Genomic DNA, 19,985 nt, shown 5'->3' with positions numbered 1-19,985 from the left:
GCATTAAAAATAAAAATAAGAAATATTGTAATTTCCCATTTCCCACACTGCCCACTATGGCTTTTTTAGACTCTAAGGTTAGTTTCAGGAAACAATACATGTACACAGCCACAATGAACAGATGCTGACCCCACCCCATCTTTGGCATTGAAGCATCTAATGAGCGTGTAGGAAGGTCACTGTGAAGGGAGGGTGAGCTGTGACATCGCTCATTGTGATTGGTGGATACTACTGTCTCAGCTGTGTATAGAGGTGTTACGTGTTATTGTATTACTGCCTCTGCTGATTAGGAGCCTGCTGAAAACTCTTTATAAAAGGATAGGAATTAAAAGTCTATAAAAGAAATAGTGATCATTGTGAGAATTGTAAAATTATTATTATTTTTTTTAGAAAGAATCTGATATGAAAAAAATACTGCCAACATTAAAAAATAAATACATGGAACAAAAGTTCTGATTTAAACATTAAGTCGTCCTCTGGTGATAATTTCCCTGTAGGTCAAGTTGCTTTTACTGTGCCCATTCTTTACATTTTTATTTGTTTTTTCTCTTTCTTTTCCTGATTTTATATATACATTTTTGACATGCTGTTCATTGTTGTAAACTATTACTGGCATGTAAAAAATCTAGCCTTTTATATTTCAGTACTCCACATTCCGTAAGTGACATGAGGTGGCTCAATAAGTTCTCAATAAGCTAAATTACACCTTTCTTCAGAAATTGTCCTTGCATTTCCATTTTACATGTTATCATGCCATTGTTAACTTATTAGTGCACTTTTAGACACTTTATGGATCTTTTTCTTGTAATTCTTTAAGTGGTTCCAATGGTGGACATTATGGTCACTTCCGCACAGTATTTCTTAATGCTGGGCAAAGTCATGACCCAGTATTTAGTGCTTGGAGATGATGACAAAACTAAAAACACGGAGGCTAAGTATTAAAATCAATTATCTATTGGAGAATTATCTATTTCGACCACCTTAATTGCCCACATTACAATTGTGAGAGAAATCCACTAGATCATGGAATGTGAACAGATTTGTCCCCCCATATTGAACAGGAACCAAAGCTTTGACTTGAGCTATAACTAATCATTTATACTGTGGACAAATATTAGCTAAGTAAACAGCACACGACTTTGGCAGAAAATGCAAGAAGCGATCAAATAAATTTAGAGCTTAAAAGCTTAAGTGATATAGTGTTTCCAAGAAGACAACACAATGTTCAATATCTCATCTTTTGATCACACGATTGACATAGAATCAAAGAATCATAGAATGTTAGAGTTGGATGGGACCTCCTGGGTCATCTGGTCCAAAGCAGGATTCGCTAAATCATCTCAGACAGATGTCTGTCCAGCCTCTGTTTGAAAACTTCCATTGAAGGAGAACTCACCACAGCCTGTTCCACTCATTGATCACCCTCACTGTCAAAATGTTTTTTTCTATTATCTAATCTGTGTCTTTTCCCATTCAGTTTCATCCCATTGCTTCTAGTCTTTCCTTGTGCAAATGAGAATAAAGATGATCCTTCTACAATGTGACCACCCTTGAGATATTTGTAGACAGCTATTAAGTCTCCTCTCAGTCTTCTTTTTCCCAAATCCTGCAACCGTTCTACATAGGACATGGTTTGCAGACTGGTCACCATTCTGGTCGCTCCATTAACCTCTATACATTGTATCATTGGTTACACTAATCCTGCCAATTGTTTTATTGGTCAAATATAATCATGTGAGGGGTTGGTATTTATTATTGTAAATAAAGATGTTGTATAGGCACAACCATATTAATGGCATCCAAATGTGTGTCCCGTCAGCCGTCACTTCCTCCCTCCCAGAGGTGGAAATAATTAATCCACAATTTTTAGATATCCAGATATCCAGCTGTAGAGGATTCATAGTTTGGAACCTCCTGTGAAATTCCGCAGCAACACAATCCAGCACTGGTAGTTTAGTACCCATTGTTCTACATAGGAGCTGAATGCACCAAACAGCAGGATCATTTTAAATCAACTATTCTTAAAGTTGCTCCATTTTTCATTTCAGATTTAAACATTTGGATAACTTTTTTTCCAGCCTTCAGAACATCTCTTTTCATATAATATATGGATATGATAATTTTGATTATTTTTTTAGTATTTAATTCTTTGGCCCCTGTTATTCACAACTGGAATGTTTTCAGTCCAGTCTTGATGAAGGGTCTGCTAGAGTAGGATGCACTAAAGACATGAAAAGGTGCGCTCCTTTTAATGAATATTTGAACCGACATGTACCAACAGGTTGAGACTGGTGTATAAATGGCAAAAGTCAAAGACTTTGCACAAGTACAAGTTGTGGAAAACTTTTGCAACATTTCAATCAGTATGAAGCCACACTTCTTTAGAAAATTGCTGGATGAATTTTGAGCCTTTATCTAAAATGAAACATGAAAGTGTCCAAAATGTTTGCACTACCAGTGATGAAGAATTTCCAGAGACATCGGCAGGGAAAAGCTATACCTGGCTGCAACATGACACTTAAATAGACTTATACTACAGAATGAGGAAGTTTGACACAAAAAATACTAAGTTAAGGTTTCTCGTTTAGTCGAAGGTATGATGATTATTGCATTTAGAGGAGATCAGGATATCAGTAGATGATCTGTGTTGCTTCATGGAGAATGTATCCCAGGAATCTGCTTTGGATTTGTCTGCTGCTCTTTCTTTCTTTGCATTTTGGAGATGTAAGTACCCGGAGGCTGGAAAGTCTCCTCACTGAAAAATGATGTAGTGACGGAGTACAGTGCAAGAGACTTGTAATTTGACGTAATGATTTCGTTGGGTATGTGTTAAAGTTCTGCTTGAAACACCAACGTTTAAGTGAAAAAGGAAATGCAGTCAAAATAAGTATCAAAATGTTCCATCCTTACAAAAAAAAGATGGTGAAGAGTTGACTTTTGTAAGATACTCTTAAATGACAAGTGGATGCTCCCTCTGTCTGGGGAAAGATAGATACAAACTCCAGAAGTGACCGATCTTTTTTTTACCATGAGAACAATTAATCTGTAGAACGACCAACCTCAGGGATTCAATGTTCCTTATTAGGGCTAATGAAATATGTATTTTTTCCTTTCCTCTAAATCTGTACGAAGGGGACACATTTCTAAACTTTACTCATACCCCACCTTTTAATTACTATCTAAAACCATTCCACAATAGAATGGAATATGCAGCTAGGAAAATTGATTTTTTGATACGTCCTTCCTTATCTTCTCTTCATCTTAGCTCGAGATATCTTGATATAAGTGGTGTGAGATGGACAGTTATATATATATATATATATATATATATATATATATATATACACATTTTTTTTGCATTTGGGGTGTTGTGAGAGATGAAAATAATTTATTTTAACAGCATCCAGCAGTGGTTGATCTGAATCCAAATGGAAGAAGACTTTTAGCTCTTACACTTCCTCTTAAAGGGAACCTGTCACAATGTTTTAACCATATCATGTACAGCCAGCAGCTGTACGCCCTCATAGATAGCATTCTAGAATGCTGTATATACCGTAAGTCCCCGAGGCACTGTGCATAACACAAAAAAGACCTTTTATTATACTCACCTACGGTGCCGCCCTCCTTCATGCTTCATGTGGTTGACGCATCCTACACCATCCACAGTGTCCTTCATCACACTCCTGCGCAGGTGTACTTCTCTGCATTACTGAGGGCAGAGCAAAGTACTATAGTGCACATGTGCAGGGAGCGGGCAGAGAGCGCCGGAGCACGTGCACTACAATGCTTTGCTCTCGGCACAGCATGTTAGGGAATGGCAGCACTGTGTTATCCAGCATTCTAGAATGGTGACACAGTGGCTCAGTGGTTAGCACAGCAGCCTTGCAGCGCTGGAGTCCTGGGTTCAAATCCCACAAAGGACAACATCTGCATGGAGTCTGTATTTGCATTGGTTTCTCCCAGTTTCCTCTCACACTACAAAGACATACTGATAGGGAATCTAGATTGTGAGTCCTAATGGGGAAAGCGATGACCATGTATGCAAAGTGTTGAGGAACAAGATAGCGCTGCAAAAGTATATTAATAATGCTATATGTGAGGGCATACAGGTAGTGGCCATACTTTACATGGGAGAAAAAAAAACAAATGACAGGTTCTCTTTAAATATTTGAAGACACAAAAAAGCACAGTGAGGTCAAAAATACTCTGTTGTAAAAAAATCACAGTAATAAGCAAGTGCTAGTCAAAAGATGTAAAGAAAACAGGGTATTTAGTTGATACGTTTTTTTGCAAAAAAATGTATACTAAGCTGCTCCACCAAATCGCCAAGGTATACCCTTATAGAGCAGTCCTAACTAATGTATAGAATCCCTATCTGATGTATTTAAAACCTGATTATCTGTATAGTACCTGTATAAGCAGGGTTCAGAGAGAAAAAAATATACATGTGGACATGCAGGATGGAACAGCTTAAATGCAAATGACCCACAGAGGAGTGGTGGACTCCCCAGTCTTGTAGAAACAAGAGAACAATTATAGAACCAGAAACACATGGGCCACTTGCACACTGAACAAGTCTGTAGGAACCTGTTCACACCACCAGAAAACTTGAAGACACAAAAAAGCACAGTGAGGTCAAAAATACTCTGTTGTAAAAAAATCACAGTAATAAGCAAGTGCTAGTCAAAAGATGTGAAGACTAGGTTAGGACTGCTCTATAAGGGTATACCTTGGCGATTTGGTGGAGCAGCTTAGTATACATTTTTTTGCAAAAAAACGTATCAACTAAATACCCTGTTTTCTTTACATCTTTTGACTAGCACTTGCTTATTACTGTGATTTTTTTACAACAGAGTATTTTTGACCTCACTGTGCTTTTTTGTGTCTTCAAGTTTTCTGGTGATGTGAACAGGTTCCTACAGACTTGTTCAGTGTGCAAGTAGCCCATGTGTTTCTGGTTCTCTTTAAATATTTGCAGCAGCTATTGATTTGCATAAACCTTTGCTTGCAACTTGTGTTCATGAACAGACATTTCTGAGATCTATGCTTTCTATTAGTGGAAAAGAAGTGTGCATGACATAGTCATCAATAGAATGTATCAGATTTTACCATTGGTGATCCTGACTATTTCATACACACTTCTTTCTTCTTTTGTTCCATTGCATTCATACTTTAAAGTGTGTCGTCAGTGATCCCGTTACTTATTGGTTGCGCCAGCAGTTTTTTTTTATGCACTTCTATTAGTGGTTGATTTATATTGGTTGGTTGAGCACATCTGCCGCCGAGAAAGTTTACAAAAAAGTAATTTCTACAACTCCCATTAAAGTCAATGATAAAAGTGAATGCGAGCAGTCATAATTTAAGTATTTAACTGGAAGGACCTGATTCCTGAGACACTGTAAGTGGCCATTCACATTGCATATTGGCGTTTTGGTTCTTCCGTGTGAATCCCAGTAAAACAGGATTGGAGCTGGAACATCTGACAGAACCCAGAGGGCAATGAGAACTCTGTTTATCTTATTGCATTCTATTGATCTGTTGGAGGTTCTGTCTGAAACACACTTTTTAGTTAACACCAAAATGCCACCTGAATAACCAAAGATTGAACTCCAAAACCTGTTGCCACACTTCCTATCAACGTAGGAAAATCACGTCCACGAGTCCATTCAGATTTCTAGGTATCTATGTACTTTTTCTATTATTTGTAACTAGTGTTTTTTTATTTATTTCAGATTAAAACCTGTGATGGTGAGTCCTTTATACATTCATTTTTAGCTAAAGTTAAGAGCAGTAAAGTAAGACAAAATGATTTGTATATTATTATATCCTTGGTAGAGAATATAACTGTGTATTATCTTTTAGCTTTGTATGTTTTATTTCTTAAAGAAATACCTGAATGCCAAATAATCAGCGTCCAGGCGACCACCTCCCAGATCACCATCACTGGACTGACAGCGGGATTCTTCCTGCAGAATATAACTGATATAGATGACAGCGAAATTCAGGCATCCGATAATAGCTGGAATAACACATCACTCATGAACTTTATGTCTGGTACACAGTATGTGATCTACTATGGGAACGACACAATCAGCTGCTGCCGCAGCGTCACCACCAGTAAGTTACTTACCGTAATTCTAAATAAAAAGTGATGATTTAAAGGGAATCTGGCAACTAAAAAAATGCTATTAATCAGTACATATTGGGTTAATCTGCAGGTTAATAACGTTGGGAACCTGCTCAGCACCGGCACTTAGACCCATGCTGCCAGGATGAAATCAACTTTATTCCAGGCGGCAGCATTCGGGTTCCAGTTATAGGGGAGGCGCCGGCGCAGGTTCAGTCACGGGCCTGTGTATAGAGAGTGGCATCTGTAACCGCACACCCGCCACTGACTGACAGCCGGCCCCAATGCTGACTCGCTGTCAGTCAGTGCCGGTGGCGCGGCTACAGCCGTCACTCTCTACACATGCCAGCGCCTCCCCTATAACTGGAATCTGAATGCTGCCAGTGGTAATAAAGAAAATTTCCTCCCAGCAGCGTGGGTCTAAGTGCCGGTGATGGGCAGGTTCACAACGCTATTAACATGCAGATTAACCCCATATCTGCAGGATAATAGAGTTTTTCAGGTGACGGGTTCCCTTTAAGGACTGGATAGAATTGAAATCTTCCTATATACATTGCTGTGGAATATGCTGGTGCTATAAAGAAAAAAAAAAGTGAAAAAAAATTGTTTCTGTAACTAGTGTTTTAAATGTAGTTGTCGTTATGGGATGCAGCTAAGGCTATCAATAATTAATCATAGGAGAAGTCCCCTAGGGACACCCGGCAGTTAGTTCATGAAAATCGGACCACACCGTGCTGTAGGATCTTTTCGACATTAATGGTTAAGCGCCATACGATTGTTGGAGGCAAATCATACATGTGATTTTTTCGCTTCGGGCCCCTTGGTCTGAGACTAAAATCAGACATGTACATGGTCCCATAGAATAACTCGAGTACGAGTGCGATCCGTCAAAACCTTGGTTAATACTTATCCGATTAAACAGTCGTGTGCACGTGCCCTAAGCCGTGATAGTTTCACGTACTTGAGATTGCACAGAATTTGTGCCTAAGGCTGGAGTCACACTAGCGAGTTTTACGGACGTAAGAGCGCAGAAAATACGTCCGTAAAACTCGCCAAACAAACGGCACAATTATTCTCAATGGGGCTGCTCCTATCAGCCGTATATTACGCATCCGTAATATACGGTCTTGTACGGCCGTAGAAAATCTCAGCGTGCTGCGTTTGTCAACGTATTGCGCAAAAAATACGCCAATGAAAGTCTATGGGGGCGAGAAAAATACGGATTCCACACGGACCAGCAGTGTGACTTGCGAGAAATACGCAGCGGTGTTAGTGAAAAGCCGGTAATTCAATTGCCGACTTTTCATTTCTCCTTCCCAAACCCGACAGGATATGAGACATGGTTTACATACAGTAAACCATCTCATATCCCCTTTTTTTTTTTGCATATTCCACACTACTAATGTTAGTAGTGTGCATGTGCAAAATTTGGTTGCTGTAGCTGCTAAAATAAAGGGTTAAATGGCAGAAAAAATTGGCGTGGGCTCCCGCGCAATTTTCTCCGCCAGAATGGTAAAGCCAGTGACTGAGGGCAGATATTAATAGCCTAGAGAGGGTCCATGGTTATTGGCCCCCCTGGCTACAAACATCTGCCCCCAGCCACCCCAGAAAAGGCACATCTGGAAGATGCGCCTATTCTGGCACTTGGCCACTCTCTTCCCACTCCCTGTAGCGGTGGGATATAGGGTAATGAAGGGTTAATGCCACCTTGCTATTGTAAGGTGACATTAAGCCAGATTAATAATGGAGAGGCGTCAATTATGACACCTATCCATTATTAATCCAATTGTTTGAAAGGGTTAAAAAACACACACACACACATTATTAAAAATTATTTTAATGAAATAAACACACCGGTTGTTTTAATATTTTATTGCTCTCTCAATCCACCTGCAGACCCTCGCTTGGCAAAATAATAAACCCACAATATACATACCATCCGAGGATCTGTCAGGTCCCACGATGTAAATCCTTCTGAAGGGGTTAAATCAATTTACAGGCAGGAGCTGCGCTAAAGCACTCGCTCGTGCCTGTAATCCCCGGGTGCTGAAAGGAAAGCTGGGTGATCTGTACTTACATTGAGTCGCGGTGAGGCGCCCTCTGCTGGATGTCCTCATGAACTGGAGCCTTGGAAAAGTTCCCACTCTCGAGTTCATATGAGTTCATCCACCAGAGGGCGCCTCACCGCAACTCAATGTAAGTACAGATCACCCTGCTTTCCTTTCAGCACCCGGGGATTACAGGCACGAGCGAGTGCTTTAGCGCAGCTCCTGCCTGTAAATTGATTTAACCCCTTCAGAAGGATTTACATCGTGGGACCTGACAGATCCTCGGATGGTATGTATATTGTGGGTTTATTATTTTGCCAAGCGAGGGTCTGCAGGTGGATTGAGAGAGCAATAAAATATTAAAACAACCGGTGTGTTTATTTCATTAAAATAATTTGTAATAATGTGTGTGTGTGTTTTTTAACCCTTTCAGACAATTGGATTAATAATGGATAGGTGTCATAATTGACGCCTCTCCATTATTAATCTGGCTTAATGTCACCTTACAATAGCAAGGTGGCATTAACCCTTCATTACCCCATATCCCACCACTACACGGGAGTGGGAAGAGAGTGGCCAAGTGCCAGAATAGGCGCATCTTCCATATGTGCCTTTTCTGGGGTGGCTGGGGGCAGATGTTTGTAGCCGGGGGGGGGGGGCAATAACCATGGACCCTCTCCTGGCTATTAATATCTGCCCTCAGTCACTGGCTTTACCATTCTGGAGGAGAAAATTGCGCGGGAGCCCACACCAATTTTTTCCGCCATTTAACCCTTTATTTTAGCAGCTACAGCAACCAAATTTTGCACATACACACTACTAACATTAGTAGTGTGGAATATGCAAAAAAAAGGGGGATATGAGATGGTTTACTGTATGTAAACCATGTCTCATATCCTGTCGGGTTTGGGAAGGAGAAATGAGAAGCCGGCAATTGAATTACCGGCTTTTCACATATATCGCGCTGAATTAAATATAAATACAGAATATATATATATATATATATATATATATATATATATATATATATATATATATATATATATATATATATATGTGTCTCAATGACATATATATATATATATATATATATACACTGTATATATGTTTTAACGGACATTTGAGCACATAAATCCATTAGATGTCGGTTTTGCAAGCCTGCGAGAAAATATCGCAGTACGGATGCCATACGGATTACATACGGAGGATGCCATGCGCAAAATACGCTGACACACCCTGCCTACGGATGACATACGGACCACTATTTTGGGAACATTTCTCCGTATTACGGCCGTATTACGGCCGTAAAAAACGGACCGTATTGTCTTACGCTGAGTGTGACTCCAGCCTAAGAGAGACCAAAGCCCTGATTCATCATTGCTGTTTTTCCACTTTTGTGGAGTAACTTTCTTATTTTAAGTACCTTTTCTTTTTGCGCCTTATTCTCGATACATTTTGTGCCATTTTTTGCGTTTTTAAGTCGTTTTTATTTTTCGTCCACATATTTGCATATCCATATATTTTAGATAGATTCACGAAACGCAAACTGTTATCAAATGTCACAATTTTTTTGGCGCATCTCGCTCCAGTCCCTGCTTGGAGTAAAGATTCTGACAGAGCTTTGAATTTGGTGCATTTTTGTGACTTTTTCAAGCATTTACAACTTTAGGTGCTGAAAAAAGTAGCAAAATCTACTTATTTTGCTGTCAAATTCTTTAGCAATGTGAACCATTTTAAAGAATGTGGCGTAAAAAATATCACCAAATATCACAAGACTAAAAAAAAGAAAAGTGACTTCCATAAGTCTAAAATGATGAATCAGGGACCAAAGCGTTGGAATTTATCCTTTCCTGTACATGAAAATATTGCAAAATTTCCTGCATGAGGCAATGGGCATTCATAGTGGTAATTTTCTATATTTGCACCAACCCTCTAACTTTTGTTAAAGTAGAATTTGGCTTAATAAAAGGGGGCATGACTGACCCCTGTATAATTTAATATGGTATAAACACCTTTTGCCATTTCAAGGCAGCCTTTTTTATATTTCCAATTTGTGCTTAAAATTCTAAAGGATAATTTTTGGCTAAATTTCCACCATTGGTTGCAAAACATATCTCTTTAACCTCCTCTGACATCAGCTGTATGTACAGTATATGGCACGGTCACTAACGAGTTAGAGCAATTAGTGTTTAAAGTCTGTGACCAGGGAGACAAGTGGATCTTCATAGCAGCTACGTCTAAAAAAACCCAAACACAGTACCGTACATTTTAATTGGGGACTATCTGTAAATCTGATTATTTTTCATTTCTAGTAATGTTTTTCAGTTCCTTATACACAATTTTTCATTAGCTCAAGTTTAATTTTGAGCTTTAGAATTTTTTTTGTCACTGATTCTCTTTTTCACGACTTGTTGATACTCAGTACAATGCAGTTTTTCCCTATACTAATATTTCCAGTGAGACCGGCTGTCACAAAACCCTAGAGCATAGCAAAAACCCCAACTTGATTGACAAGTGGCAAGAAGTTCTTCAAATGTTTTTTCTTTGCTTCTAACATACTTTTAGTGATCTTTAGTAGTGATGAGCGAGTGTACTCGTTGCTCGGGTGGTCTCTGAGTATTTGTGACTGCTCGGAGATTTAGTTTTTATCGCGGCAGCTGAATGATTTACAGCTACTAGACAGCTTGATTACATGTGGGGATTCCCTAGCAACCAGGCAACCCCCACATGTACTCAGCCTGGCTAATAGCTGTATATCATTCAGCTGCCGCGATAAAAACTAAATCTCCGAGCAGTCAAATACTCGGAGGTCACCCCAGCATGCTCGGGAAAACCCGAGCAATGAGTACACTCGCTCATCACTAATCTTTAGGTCATCACATGATTGCAGGGAAGTAACTAACTTGTGTTCTCAGAATCTTGGCAGTCTTGTCCAGTAGAGTACCATAGGGCTCTATTCACACATCATGGACTTGCCAGGAAAATCGGAGCTAGAAATCCAAAACTGACACTCAAATATCTGCTGCAGATATGCCCTTGATATACAACACATCCAAAGAACAATTAATGCCATTGTCATTCAATGGGGCTATTCCACAGCTTTAGGCCGGCGTCACACATGCGAGTTTTACGGACGTAAGAGCGCAGAAACTACGTCCGTAAAACTCGCATAACATACGGCACAATTATTCTCAATGGGGCTGCTCCTATCAGCCGTATATTACAGATCCGTAATATACGGCTTTCTACGGCCGTACAAAATCGCAGCATGCTGCGTTTGTCAGCGTATTGCGCAAAAAAAAAATCGCCAATGAAAGTCTATGGGGGCGAGAAAAATACGGATTCCACACGGACCAGCAGTGTGACTTGCGAGAAATACGCAGCGGTGTTAGTGAAAAGTCGGTAATTCAATTGCCGGCTTTTCATTTCTCCTGCCTAAACCCGACAGGATATGAGACATGGTTTACATACAGTAAACCATCTCATATCCCCATTTTTTTTGCATATTCCACACTACTAATGTTAGTAGTGTGTATGTGCAAAATTTCAGCGCTGTAGCTGCTAAAATAAAGGGTTAAATGGCGGAAAAAATTGGCGTGGGCTCCCGCACAATTTTCTCCGTCAGAATGGTAAAGCCAGTGACTGAGGGCAGATATTAACAGCCAGGAGAGGGTCCATGGTTATTGGCCCCCCCGTGGCTAAAAACATCTGCCCCCAGCCACCCCAGAAAAGGCAGATCTGGAAGATGCGCCTATTCTGGCACTTGGCCACTCTCTTCCCACTCCCTGTAGCGGTGGGATATGGGGTAATGAAGGGTTAATGCCACCTTGCTATTGTAAGGTGACATTAAGCCAGATTAATAATGGAGAGGCGTCAATTATGACACCTATCCATTATTAATCCAATTGTTTGAAAGGGTTAAAAAACACACACACACATGATTTAAAAGTATTTTAATGAAATAAACACAGCGGTTGTTTTAATAATTTATTGCTCTCTCAATCCATTTGCAGACCCTCGCTTGGCAAAATAATAAACGCACAAGATACATACCTTCTGCTGACCCGTCACGTCCCACGAGGTAATCCATCTGAAGGGGTTAATTATTTTACAGGCAGGAGCCCTGCAAATGCAGCTGTGTGCTCGTGCTTGTAATTCCCCGGCGAATGAAGGAAATGTAGGTCATTGACCTACATTTCCTTCAGTCGCGGTGATGCGCCCCCTGGTGGATGTCCTCATATGACCTGGAGCGTGGGAAAAAGTTCCCAGGCTGCAGTTCATGAGAACATCCAGCAGGGGCGCATCACCGCGACTCAATGTAAGTACAGATCCAGCTTTCCTTTCAGCACCCGGGGGATTACAGGCACGAGTGAGTGGTTTATCGCAGCTCGTGCCTGTAATATTAGTTAACCCCTTCAGATGGATTACCTCGTTGGACGTGATAGGTCATCTGAAGGTATGTATCTTGTGCGTTTATTATTTTGCCAAGCGAGGGCCTGCAAATGGATTGAGAGAGCAATAAATTATTAAAACAACCGCTGTGTTTATTTCATTAAAATACTTTTGAATCATGTGTGTGTGTGTTTTTTAACCCTTTCAAACAATTGGATTAATAATGGATAGGTGTCATAATTGACGCCTCTCCATTATTAATCTGGCTTAATGTCACCTTACAATAGCAAGGTGGCATTAACCCTTCATTACCCCATATCCCACCGCTACAGGGAGTGGGAAGAGAGTGGCCAAGTGCCAGAATAGGCGCATCTTCCAGATGTGCCTTTTCTGGGGTGGCTGGGGGCAGATGTTTTTAGCCACGGGGGGGCCAATAACCATGGACCCTCTCCTGGCTATTAATATCTGCCCTCAGTCACTGGCTTTACCATTCTGGCGGAGAAAATTGCGCGGGAGCCCACGCCAATTTTTTCCGCCATTTAACCCTTTATTTTAGCAGCTACAGCGCTGAAATTTTACACATACACACTACTAACAGTAGTGTGGAATATGCAAAAAAAATGGGGATATGAGATGGTTTACTGTATGTAAACCATGTCTCATATCCTGTCGGGTTTGTGCAGGAGAAATGAAAAGCCGGCAATTGAATTACCGGCTGTTCACAGATATCGCGCTGAATGAAATCTAAATACAGAATATATATATATATGTGTCTCAATGACATATATATATATATATATATATATATATATATATATATATATATATATATATATATATACACACTGTATATATGTTTTCCCGAACATTTGAGCACATAAATCCATTAGATGTCGGTTTTGCAAGCCTGCGAGAAAATCTCGCAGTACGGATGCCATACGGATTACATACGGAGGATGCCATGCGCAAAATACGCTGACACACCCTGACTACGGATCAATATTTTGGGAACATTTCTCCGTATTATGGCCGTAGTACGGACGTATAATACGTGGCGTATTGTCTTACGCCAAGTGTGACGCCGGCCTTACTTTGTGGAATCCCTGGAAATAAATAATAATAATCTTGTGCATGTTCATTATTAGTGCAAATGTTTTTTTTTTCTGTGATGCAGAAAAAAATAACCTTATTTAGATACATTGAATTTAATTCCGCTCTGAAATCCTAATCAAATTTGTGCTGCATCAACAAAGCATAAGAGTCTATGAATTGGCCAAATGTTTCGGCAGGTTATGTCTTATTCAAGTCCAACATCAACTTTCTGTCCCTCTCTGTAGACTGAGTCTATAATAATCAGATTATTCTGAATATCACAAATTTATTACAAGGTACGCACATTTTTATGGAAAAACACACACAGAAAATTTCAGCTCACCCTTCTTGAATGATCTCCATAAGTTTTAATTAGTCCGAGGACGGAAAGGGCTTCTGCCAAAGCTCTCTGGGAACGGTGAAAGTAAGAAAGGAATCCAGCTCAGGAAAATGTATAAAATCCAAAATTCTTTATTCAAAATTATTTTTTAAAAAAAGAGAGGAAACACTGCATGTCAAAAATCAGCAATATCCAGAGAATGGAAGGACAACCATGATACAGCTGACCGCGTTTCGAACACGAAGTGTTCTTAGTCCACAGCAAGTGATCCAGGTGAGCGCTTCGAATATAAAAGCATCCGTCACAGGTGAAATGAATACAAGATATAATTGGAGAACCGCACCTACTACAATGCAGAAAATTATGTGTATAATACAAAGAAATATCAAAAGAGAAAAAAATAATTAAGTAACATACAATCACAGTAACAAAACAAACAAACAAACAAACAAAAAAAAATTAAAATAAATAAATAAATTAAAAAAAAAAAAAAAAAATTATATAAATATAGTATACATATGACATATCTGAGATAAAAAATAAATTAGTAATGCAACATAATTTCTTTTCTAAGATTTAAACCTGTAGGAGTACGTGTGTCAAGTAAATAAATCCAGAATGCTTCTTTGTCTCGCAGTTTTTTTTCCCTATCTCCTCCTCGTATATCCCTATGGATTTGTTCAATGGCATATACTCTTAAATGTGTCGTTTGTCTCTTATGTGTATTAATGAAATGATTTGAAACATTAGAAATATGACGTAAAGTAGGCTGAACAATATCATTGAGGTGCTCCCGAAATCTTTCTTTTAATTTTCTAATAGTGGAACCAACATACAACAGATTGCAGTGTGTGCATTCAATGATATAGACCACATAATCAGAGTTGCAATTCATAAAATTCTTCATGGAAAAAATCCTTGAGTCATTAGAACCGCAAAATGTTGATGTTTTTTTCACATATGTACATGTTTTGCAAGGATATGTGCCCCATTTAAAAAAACCCTTTGTAAATAACCAATTGGAGGGATTTGCATATTTTTTAGAATGCACAAAATTCGGAGAAAGAATATTACCCAAAGTTGGAGCACGTCTCGATACAATGCGGACCCCGTTTTGAAGAATTGTGTCCATAATATGATCATCACGTAAAATATTTAAATTTTTCGACACAATATTTGAGATAGACTTGAAATGTGTGCTATACGTAAGCACTAATACTGGTTTATCCAAAGCATTGCGATCTGGATTTTGTGATGTATAATTGGAGTGAGGGGACTGAATAAGGTCTAGTCTAGATCTATTGTGCGCTATATCAAAAGCCCGGTCCAGAGACCAATTTGGATAGTTTCTATTTCTCAAACGTTTTTTAATGACATGTTTTTCCTGTTCAAATGCTAAATCATTGCTGCAGTTCCTTCTGGCTCTAATAGCCTCTCCCACTGGTATTGCATGAATTGTGTGGGATGGGTGGAAACTTTGAGCATGTAAAATAGTGTTCCCAGCACCTGGTTTGCGGTATGTGCGACTTTGGACAGTTTGATGTGGTAATCCCGTAAGAACTAAATCTAAAAAGGATACAGAGTTGTAATCAGAAAAAAAAGTGAACTTAAGATTAAAGGGATTATTATTCATGTAAGATACAAATTGTATGATAGATTCCTGATCTCCGTTCCATACCAATAGTAAATCATCAATATATCTAGAAAATAATTGAATATGTTTAGAAAAAGGATTATCTGCACAAAAAATATATTGTTCTTCCCACCATGACATGACCAAATTTGCTACAGAAGGTGAGAATTTGGCCCCCATGGAAACTCCACTTTTTTGCAAAAAAAATTTGTTTTCAAACATAAAATAATTATGTGACAACAAAAAAGATAGAACTGAGATAATAAAAGACTGTAAATCATTAGAACAGGAACTATAATTTTTGAGATGATGATGTACTGCATGTAATGCAATCTGGTGTGGAATGGACGTATAAAGCGCAATAACATCACATGTAATCCAGCACCAGTTAGGATTCCATTTTACATTTTTAAGCATATTAAGTACTTCTCTAGAATCTTTGAGATGACCTGGAACCCTCTGTACTAAAGGCTGCAGGATACTATCCAGCCATTCACCCAAATGTTCACTATAGGACCCTATACCTGAAATTATAGGACGCATGGGCGGTGGTGTGACATGTTTGTGTGTTTTAGGCAGACCGTATAAAAACGGAATCCTCGGATTATCAACATATACATATTCTGCCTGTTTCTTAGTAAAGAAATTTTAATTTATACCAATATCAATAATTTCCTTGCACATTTTAAGATATTCTGAAGTTGGATCAGATTTCAGTTGAATATAAGTGTTTTGATCTGATAACATATCAAACATAGCTTTCATGTAATCACATTTGTTAAGCACTACCACCGATCCCCCTTTATCTGACATTTTGATAATGATATCAGGGTTGCTGCGGATATTTTCCAAAAATTCTCGCTCACATTTATTCAGATTAAATTTAGAAGCATATGTATCTGATTTCAATACTAAATTGCGTATGTCCCTTTCCACATTTTCCTGGAATCTATCCATAGTTTGTGTTCTAGTCTGAACAGGATAAAATGTAGGATTTTTTGTCCTGAATGAGGGAACCGAATTTTCATCTTGCTGAGTTTCTCTCTGAGTGTCCAATTCCATGAGACATAGTAGCCCATTCTGTTCAGCAAAATCCATGCCAAAAAACTCATTGATGTTATAGGGTACAGATGAGTCTGAAATTTCCTCTTCTGAAAAAAAATGTCTTTTAACTGTCAAGTCTCTCACAAATTTGTTAATGTCTTTAAGTGTAGAAAAAATATCCAAATTGGTGTTGGTAGGAGCAAAATTTAGACCTCGTGACAATAATTTTAAGTCCGAGCTGGAAAAAACACAAAAAGACAAATTAATGACATCTAGCGGGGTGTTTTGTTGTGACTCCTCAGACTATTCTGGAATATAGTTGGCACATCTATGATGTTTTCTGCCGCTCCTCCTGGTGCGGTTTTTGATGCGTTTTTTCAATAACCAGTGTAACTTTGTTTTGATTTACGATAGTAACTTGTCTGAGATTTAGAGTTACTACTTGCTGATTGTGCACGAGTATCATAATTTGAAGAGTCTACAGAAACATCAGAAGATTCTGGATCTGATGATGAAAACGTAACTTGATTACAATGTGCAAAGGTACGGTTACGTCTTTTTAAAATAGATTTAGGTGGATTTATTTGCCTCTCCCATCTACCCCATTCATATACTTGTTTGTTAGTATAGTCAAAAACATCTCGATTAAATTTACGTTTTATGACTGCAATAATCGACTCTTCCACAGCTTGCAATTTGGTTTTTAGGTCTTTTTGAAAGTCCACATATTCCTGATTGGTAATAGAGGATTTCAGTGATAGTAAATCTTTATCCAGATTATTTTTTATAGTTAATAGCTCCTCATTTTCATGTTTGACTATGAGTTGCATCAATTGCTTTGAGCATGTTGAAAGAATTAAATTCCAGTTTGTGACGCACATTTTTATACATTAGGCGCCAAGAAATCTCACCATCTCCAATTTTATAGGTGCAAAATATGACATTATTATTACAATTTGTACAATTTACAAAAGGTTTAGGTATAGGCCATCAAAAATGATGGTGTGTGATAAATTGAAAGTGCAACATGTAACTTTTTGCATTGTACGTGAAAGGTGGAAATTGAAAAGTAGATATAATTTGATCCATAATTAAAGAGGGACACCCCCAACAATCCACAGGTTAGGGGATAACTTGCTGATGTCTGAAGACTGACTAGTGGGATCTCAGAAATCCTGAGGTCAGCGCTCTGGAACAATGAGAATGTACTCTGGCATCTCCATTATGAATGAAGCAGAGATGTGCATGCTCGGCCTCTGCTACATTCATTGCCAATGGGACTGCCGTTAATTGCCGAGCTCTGTACTCAGCAGTCCCATAGACTATGCACCATCATTCCATTCAGGACGGGACTTCAGAGCCGGTTCTTGCGGTTTCAGAGCCCTAACATCAGGATTGTTGGGAGTCACAGTGGTTTGACTCCCAGTGATTGGAACGCTAAGCGGATCCGCAGCAGTTTTCCATGCGGTGTACAGTACCATGTAAACCTATGGAAAACCAAATCCGCTGTGCACATGCTGCAGAACATACCACGCAGAAAAGCTGTGGATTATTTTCCGCAGCATGTCAATTCTTTGTGCGTATTCCGCAGCGTTTTACACATATTCCATTATGAGAATCCGCAGGTGTAAAAACGCAGGCAAAATCCGCAGGAAACCCACAGTGAATCCGCAGGTAAAACGCAGGTTATTTTACCTGCGGATTCGGCAGAGTCTGCGCAGAAAACTCCGCAATGGAATCTGCAACGTGTGCACATACCCTAAATGTCATTCGCTCACTGCACAGCAGACTCATCGTGTAGACTGGCCGGCCCGGCAGATTGGAATCGCACCATTATAATCTATGCTGAAGATATTATTGTGGATTTCACTTTTTGAAATCCTAATTGTGCAGCAGATCGGCACCACTTCTACAATGAAACTGACATCAATATTTACGGTATCTCTGTGGTTTTCATTTTTGATCAAACCATATTACTTGATTGAAGCCGCAGTCTGCTCTCTTGTCTCAAATTACAACTCTGGATTTTCAGGCCTTGAGCAATGATTACTATTATATAAAACTTCATGTTGCATTTTCCTGATTGTTTCATAGTTAAAAATATACAGACTCATCGAGTCCAACCTATAGTCCTAACGTGCTGATACTATTTTATTATAGATCCAATATCAGTGAAATCTCTGCAGATCGGCGCTGTGACCTCATATTCTGTGTCTCTGGCGTGGAGTAAACCTGATGAGTATCAGACATTATACAGCTACAGAGTCCAGACCAATGTCACCTCATCAGCATCGATGATAAATAATACAATAGTGACAAGTGAATCAGCGACAATAATGAATCTGACACCAGGAGAAACATATACATTCCTGGTCTATACAAGAGCTGCCGATAACAGCACTGAATCAGATCCGGTGTCAAATATGACCTGCACAGGTGAGGATAGCATGATTGGAAAATGCATATATATGTGGTGGATTCCTATGTAAAATATTTACACGTGTAGTATTAACCCCTTCATGACGGAGCCCTTTTACGTTTTTGCGTTTCTGTTTGTCGCTCCCCTCCTTCCCACTGCCATAACCTTTTAATTTTTTTGTCAATATGGATATGTGGGGTCTTGTTTTTTTGCAGAACAAGTTGTACTTTTGAATGACACCATTGGTTTTACCATATCTTGTACTTAAAAACAGAAAAAATTCCAATTGCAGTGAAATTGCAAAAAAAGTGCAATTCCACAACTGTTTTTTTTTTTTTTACCATGTTCAGCAAATACTAAAACTGACCTGCCATTATGATTCTCCAGGTCATTACGAGTTCATAGACACTAAACATGTCTAGCTTCTTTTTTATTTAAGTGGTGAAAAAAAATTCCAAAATTTGTAAAAAAAAAAATTGCGTCATTTTCCGAGACCTGTAGCCTCTCCATTTTTCGTGATCTCCGGTCAGGTAAAGGCTTATTTTTTCCATACCGAGCTGATGTTTTTAATGATTCCATTTTGGTGCAGATATAATATTTTGATCGCCCGTTATTGCATTTTAATGCAATATTGTGGCTACAAAAAAAACGTAATTCTGGCTTTTTGAATTTTTTTCTCATTATGCTGTTTAGTGATCAGGACAATTCTTTTTTTTATACCGTATATTGATAGATCGGGTTATTTTGAACGCTGCGATACCAAATATGTGTGTTTGATTTTTTTATTGTTTTATTTTGAATGAGGCAAAAGGGGGGTGAACTGAACTTAAGTTTTTTTAATCTTTTAAATATTTTTAAAAACTTTTTTTTTATTTTTTGCATGCTTCAAT

General features: G+C 38.7%; 1 protein-coding gene across 1 annotated transcript in view; it reads left to right on the top strand.

Moving 5' to 3' along the window:
- The first annotated feature begins 5,669 nt into the window (after window positions 1–5,669).
- The window catches only part of LOC143806510 (receptor-type tyrosine-protein phosphatase beta-like), a 131,420-nt gene continuing 117,104 nt past the window's right edge, over window positions 5,670–19,985 (top strand). Inside the window, exons 1-3 of the mRNA XM_077287126.1 lie at window positions 5,670–5,748; window positions 5,887–6,117; window positions 18,837–19,112. Of these exons, the coding sequence (XP_077143241.1) occupies window positions 6,039–6,117; window positions 18,837–19,112 (355 nt within the window). The 5' untranslated portion in view covers window positions 5,670–5,748; window positions 5,887–6,038. The remainder of the gene's footprint in view (window positions 5,749–5,886; window positions 6,118–18,836; window positions 19,113–19,985) is intronic.

Source organism: Ranitomeya variabilis, chromosome 2, assembly GCF_051348905.1.
Source record: "Ranitomeya variabilis isolate aRanVar5 chromosome 2, aRanVar5.hap1, whole genome shotgun sequence".
NCBI lineage: Eukaryota > Metazoa > Chordata > Amphibia > Anura > Dendrobatidae > Ranitomeya > Ranitomeya variabilis.
This window is presented reverse-complemented; position numbering and strand designations above follow the sequence as displayed.